The following is a 6949-nucleotide window of genomic DNA, read 5'->3' on the forward strand; positions in this document are numbered from 1 at the left end:
AACCCATCTCCCCCAATACTGGTTCCTCCCCCCCCCCCCCCCCCGCCCCACCGGTTCCCTCCCCTGACCTCTACGTATGTAGCAATGATTTCATGTCGCGTCGCGTCGTTTGTACCAAGGAGGTGCTCGCCTAGTACCTCCTTGTTTGTACCAAAGAGAACAGACTTTTAGAAGCGTAGCTTGCTTCTACACTCTGGCGTATGGCTTGTACGTTTCCGCGAAGAATGCAAACCGTACCCAACGTCCATGTGATATGACACTGATAAACCTGTCTACGTCTGTAGGGATAATAAGTGATCACTTGGTCTACGAAAGCAACATTTTACTACGATTATAATAGTGTGAGTTAAATTGATTTATCCGATTTAGCCTGTTGGGAAGTATGTCCGTGCTAGCTCTTATTGGAGTGCTAATGAGTTCAATCATAACCAAAAGGAATCGAGACACGTCTGTATTGCTATGTCTATGTGATAGTCCCATATACTACAAAAAGTGTTGCATTCAGAAAGCTGTCCGTTAGATGTGTTATGGTCTAGTTTAGTAGAGTGTTAGAGAGTGTAGGGGCAAGCATGATACTTGTATTACCGGAAGCACGGTATTACTGGACACGCACATTTTTGCGTACGAATGACATTCTGTACGCGCGAGACTTCGTAGATTAGCCTCACAGAACTTTTGTGTGGGCCGAAATCGCAAAAAACGCCACATAAAAATGTAAAAACACGAAAAAAAATCACATTTTACCTCCAATTTATAGTTGATCGAGTGACCTGCACCTCTTCTTAGTTAATATTTATGCATGTTTGAATCACATTTCACGACTGAAATTCTACGAAATCCCACTAATATACAGGAAAAATGCTTAAGATTTCAATGGAACCGAAAGTTCACTGATCAACATGATCAATATCGGAAATTTGTAGCTATCGTCCTCAAACGCGAACAATGCGAAAATAGTTTGTGCGCTAAGGGGCCCGCAACTCATCACCCGCGCATGCAGCTCCCATAGACAAAGCACGTACGACGTAGTCTAACCAGTTGTCGATTTCTCACAAGGTTTTATTGCGTGAACTGTTCGAAATGGTCAAGACAGGATACCTTAAAATACGAAACTTGAGCCTCATTTGCAGATTTTTTGTTTGTCATCCGCTCGATGAGAATGTGTACGGTGATTTGTGGGATGAATTGTGATTCTGGCGCAAGGATTAGGTGCGAAAGACCTCGATTATTCGATTACGAAAATCACGTCCGGTAATACAATGCAATTTTGCACCGCGCAAAAAACCACTATCTTTAGAGGGGTATGTTTGAAGCATATTTTCTAAAAACTGGAACGGAGAATTGACATGAGTTGGCTGAATTCGTAATTTCCATGAGTCTGTAAATAAGTGGTGTTATTTTTAGCCGAAATTTCATTCTATGAGTACGGAATTCAAAGCCACAAAGAAAAGCGTCCGGTAATAGGATGTGCCACCCTATATGGTCTAGCCTAGAGTAAAATAGATCTAGAGAGTTCTCGGACGACACATTCTTCTCGGAAATACTCCTCAACGTTCTGCCCACAAAGCTTCTTGCATGCACTTTGCAATTTACTCACTAGGACACTACTCAATTCAATGTACGTACAGGTACTTAAATTTTAACAAGAACGTTTTAGATTTAGGGTGCCTACTTATCTTTTTTTTTTGGTGTCAACTAGCATTAGAAATTTACCGTTAGCATGTCATATCGTTCAGATTTATGACCAATCTTAATGAAATTCTAAGATTCTGTGTTAACGCTTTCATTGACTTTACTCCATTCCAATTTTAACATTTTGACATGCGATTACACAGGTGTACACAATGGTAACCCTGCCTACTACATACCTGGGTATCTACTGCCCTTATTGAAACCGACCGCGTAGTATTGGCACACAGAACGCTTAGTATGCACTTCACTGCGCGCAGAGCACATAGAAATGGATTGGCTTTGACTGTTGATGAGGATGTGTGGGAAAACGCGAAAATTCACTGTTCATTAATGGTTTTAATCAAGGACAAAATTTTGAATGAATATTTTAACCGAATCGCAATGTAATGTCTATGGAAGATTCTAAAAAGCTTCGTACAACACGGTGTTCAACTCGGTTTGCGTGCATTGTCAATGCAAAAACAGCAGTCGATCTCAATAAGGAGCGGCATCGCGGGGAGCTGAAAAGAGGCCACGCAAGTTCCACGGCGATACTTTTGCACTGAATCTTCGAATTGAAAAGGGAACAACGGCATTTGATAGTGCTGGATTTTCTCAATCATGTAGGTCAAGTTTTTACGTGAATTTCAGTGTTAAATATTCTTATCAAGCAAATAAACATTAGGCGGTTGATTGTAGGTCCAACCGTACCTGTCATCTGTAGACTTTACACTGTACAGCCCTTTCCTGTGTAAAGACATTTTTTCCACCTGAAAGTTTATGTTTCTTTTCTGATTTAATCTCTTTGACTTTATCAGGTTTTGAGTCTACTCACCTAGTAGACAGAGTGACCATGGCATTTCACTTGAACACTGGTCACCAGCGGTCACTCAGTGGCTTCCAGAATCGTACGGACGATGTTTTCGGATCTCTAGCAGGCTTGGAGAAAGACTATGACAAGGCTGTTCTAGAGAGGGGTCCAGATGAATTTATAGAAGAGAGGGACAGTGAACAAAAAGACTTCAAAACACCAGAAATTCCCCATCACCGGAGTGGTAGATCCCGGAAGGATCATAGAGACACACGCGAGAGGATTCTACCAAGTTGGAAGCAGAGGGGAGGAAGAGGCTCAATTACATCTAGGCAGGGACGTGGCAGGAGGCAAAGGGAACCAGACCACAAGCTCCATCCAGAGAGATGGACGGAGTATAGCCTGGAGGACACTGACCTCTCTGGGGAGTCGGCCAACAAGAGGGCTGCTATAGACTTCCTCAAGGAAATTCGAGAGAGGAAGGCAAAAGAACAGCGCAGTGAGGTATGGGATGCTGATTTGTACTGCGACAAAATTCAGTTCAAAAAGCCTGTGGAGAAGGCTAAGGATGAACAGGAAGCTGAGAGCATGAAAGCAATGTGTGGTGATGTGCACAAAATGCCGGAATACGTCATTGGACAGAAAAAGGTGCGGCTGCCTAAGAAGACTGCTGCTTCTTCCACTGTCACGGGAGCTGGAAGTGCAGATTGTGTGGCTTTAGGGCATCTCGGTGAGGAGGAGTCTGTTGACCAATCAGAGAAGACTGTGAGAAAACTTGACCAATCAGAAGAAAAGACCACAAAGGAAAGTTCACCCAGTATGGGAGACAAAGATGCTCCTAGGAGTGATATGAATGCTTCGAGTTTGGGAGGAGAAAATGTTAGTTTTCAGAAAAAGGGAAAGGGAAAGAGAAAAATACGGGAGAGGAAGTCTTATGATGATGAAGACTAAGCTACACTCAGTTGTCTATATTCACCAAACTTTGCTGGTGTTTTTTTTAAACCCATTGAGGACGGTTTGATTTTGCTACAACACCTTTCTAGACGCTTGCCCGAGTATACTCGTGACTCATCCTCATTGATATACGGTACTGTTGACACAATATTTTGGCAGCATGAAATTTTTGCAAGTTGCCTCTAACATTTAATGTGTATAGTGTGGAGAAGAACTTTCATGTGCATTTTAATTTTGCAAATCTTGGCTTGCAAAATTCACAAAATTAAAATGCATGCGAACTTTCCTTGTTTTATAGTACGTGGTAACACATTTTACATCATAATGCTTTATACTGATGCAGCGTAACTTTCTATAGGTTTTACTATAGACATGGTGCGTAGCTGTTTACACACACTGAAAGACCTGTACAGTGTGTGTAACCCATGTTTAATAGTCATTATTACAGTCTCTTTTATCATTATCCTCAATAATCAATGGAAAGAAATAAAAAAGAAAGAGTTAGTAGCATCTGTAGGTGGGGCCGATGGGGGGGGGGGGGGGGGGGGGGGGAGGATTGGAGGTACACCTCTACCCCCTACAGAAAATATCTTGTGTGAAGAGTCCATGGACTGCGGTCATGAAACTTACATTTGTTCAAATCTGTTTTTGCTTTCCACTAAACGTGTTATAATGTTTTTGTCGCGCATTCTACATTTCAATTCCTTTCACAGTGATGTACAACATAGAGCACTGGCAGATAAATTGGACAAAAGTCAATGAAATGGCTGATTTTATCAACCTGGGTATACTGAAGGTCTAGTGTGGTGTACATATACCACAACAAAAAAATGAAGCTTCTACTACACCAACCTTTATATTAGACTCACTGGCTAGTTTTTCTCCACTATACATACAATTGAAGGGGTCGGTGCAATATAGTGCTAACCCACACTTTTGTCAAAATTGAGTTACATGCATTTTCATAATCCTTATCCTTCACTCTAACCTCTGTGAAAATATCATATTTGAATTCAACCAATAAGATGGTAAGAAATGCATGCATTCATGTTTTATTAATGTACAATGTATGGACTTTCCAAACATTCAACAGCGATTATCTCAAAATGACTATTGTGTGGGTTAGCACTATATTGCACCGACCCCTTCAATTGTATGTGGACTTTCTCAAGCCAAATTATTCTTTCACACAAGTGACAGTGTCCACATAGTGGAGAAAACCTTGCTCATGAGATATGAAGATGGGTTTGTTGTGTATCTTTCCTCCACCTACGAAAATTTCTGTATTGCCCACTATAATTGTGGTTAAGTGTTGGAGAATGGTGTTTCAAAGTCTGTATCTATACTTGAATACATGAGCAGTGTGATGCACAATAACTGATGTTGTGATGTATTACGATTACAAGATCAAAAGCACAAGTACCATATGTCCCCCCAAAATTACAACGGGACCCTCTCCAGTGATAACTGTAAATGTAGCAAATCCATCCAAATACAATTTCAGGGTGTGAAATTATAACTCATTGCCCACATCTTACAGAAAACCCCATCCGATTTGCTTCAGTGGTCAAAGAGAAATGAGGATTTTTGTAGAGCATGTCAGGAATCTCTTCCCTCCAAGTTCTGTCCATTGCGTTTACACATTAATACAGTATGCAGTTTCAAGAGCAGCCAAGTCCTAGATTTGGAAGAATTAGACTCCTGACATGCTTTACAACAATCCACATTTCTCTGTGAATGCTTAACCAAATTTAATGGGGTTTTCTGCAAATAGAGCTAAGATGTTATATTTTAAGACCTTGAAGTAGCATTTAGACAGTTAAATCATATTAGGAGTTATCAATGCGAAAATCTGATTGTACATGTTGTAATTTGTTTTGGGGACATACTGTAGAATAATGGCTATTCCTGCCATGGAATACTGTGTCTACAGTTCATTCTCTGTTCAACAAATTCATCAAAATTATGTTGATATCAAAGATGGTAAAAAAAAAAAGAAAAAGAAAAGAAAATAAAATTAGCCATTTCCCACCTAACAGAGGGCAATATTTTTGTGACGAGTTGTTCATTTTGAGAGTACTATGTACTTGACTTTCGGAAAATACATGCATCCTACCATGTACATGTATACAGTTACTGTGCACTGTACTGTAACAAACATGGTTTGCGTGTTTTCATTATACTGTGCATTGTATTTGTTCGGTTATAACAAAAGTTTGATACAACAAAAGAAAACTGCAGATCCTGAGTACTTTGTTATAATGGGAGTCTTACAACCCGTTTGACGGATCAATGTACTCGTGGTATTTCACCAAATGATGGTAATCAGATAATAATAATGTCCTTTCTACTACACTGTCTACTGTAGTCTTGCTTGAAAATACTGTTGAAAAGGTTGCAATAAACTCTTCACTTATTGCTGTACTGTAGATGTGTCATCCATATGTGGCATTGATACATGTGTATGTATTATCCATTTTCCCAAAATATTAATGTAAATTTATTTAATAGATAAACTAATTCTTTTTTTTTTAGTTGGTTATATTTGAATGTTAAAGAAAAAAGTTATGTTCAAGGCAAGCAAGGAGCTTGTGTGTTAATCGTAAGGAGAAAATCATGTGACTTTAAACAGGACCGTGAATGCATGCCCTGATATTATGAAGTCTAATCCGTGTGGTTTTCAGCTTGTTCAAGGGCAGGAATAAGAAAGGTTACAATGTAGAGAGGAGTGCCAGAGGTGTGTTAAGTGTGTGTGTGTGCGTTTGCCTGTCTAATTGTGCTGTGTTTGTATTTGAATGTGTGTGTGTGTGTGGCTGTTTGGTGCATGTAGACCCGTATTACACACAATTACCTGCACTGGGATAACCAACCTACCTGTATGCCATTCGGACAAAGCTCAACAAGAACATGAATACAATGGAACTTACAATATACATGTAGTTTTAAAAGAGTTGCAAATTTGTGTAACAAAAACCTCATAAACCAACAAAGGTGAATTTGCAGGCCAAAACTTGCTATACAGTCAACTTTGCTTGGCCGACCTGCATATTAAGTCGAATAATTGTCTAAGTCGAAGGTCTATCAAGTCCTCTTTATACATTGCTGTATTCTATTGATTTAATTGTCTAAGTCGAAGGTCTATCAAGTCCTCTTTATACATTGCTGTATTCTATTGATTTTAATTCCCTCATGATTCAACTTTTCTCTTAGGTCACAGCTACTTCTTCAATCCAAATAGATTCGACTTGGGTGAGGTTGATTGTACATGTACAACTGTATTTCTTTGCTTTTGTACACTTCATGTATAGTAAGAAACCTGATGAAACATTTGTGATTGTCATTTTGTGTGTGTGTGTGTGTGTGTGTGTGTGTGTGTGTGTGTGTGTGAGTGTCCTTGTTAAAGGGACTGTACAGTACTGGTTTAGATGAGGATTCAGCTTCGTAACATTTTGTAAGACATTCAGAAACCACTCTATGAAATGTTTTAGAGCATACAATTCTAGGGGGAAACAA

The 6949-nt window shown here is 39.6% G+C and overlaps 1 protein-coding gene across 1 annotated transcript; it reads left to right on the forward strand.

The window, feature by feature from the left end:
- The first annotated feature begins 225 nt into the window (after window positions 1–225).
- Window positions 226–3941, forward strand: LOC140246982 (uncharacterized). Its single transcript, XM_072326287.1, has 2 exons — window positions 226–341; window positions 2490–3941. Exon 2 carries the CDS (start codon window positions 2525–2527, stop codon window positions 3431–3433), a length of 909 nt encoding a protein of 302 aa, XP_072182388.1. The 5' UTR covers window positions 226–341; window positions 2490–2524; the 3' UTR covers window positions 3434–3941.
- The last annotated feature ends 3008 nt before the right edge of the window (window positions 3942–6949 follow it).

Source organism: Diadema setosum, chromosome 3 (genome assembly GCF_964275005.1).
Source record: "Diadema setosum chromosome 3, eeDiaSeto1, whole genome shotgun sequence".
NCBI classification, from domain to species: Eukaryota; Metazoa; Echinodermata; class Echinoidea; order Diadematoida; family Diadematidae; genus Diadema; species Diadema setosum.

Bases quoted from the DNA above. Each gene is read 5' to 3' on its own strand.
- LOC140246982 (XM_072326287.1), top strand. From the start codon at position 2,525: ATGGCATTTCACTTGAACACTGGTCACCAGCGGTCACTCAGTGGCTTC.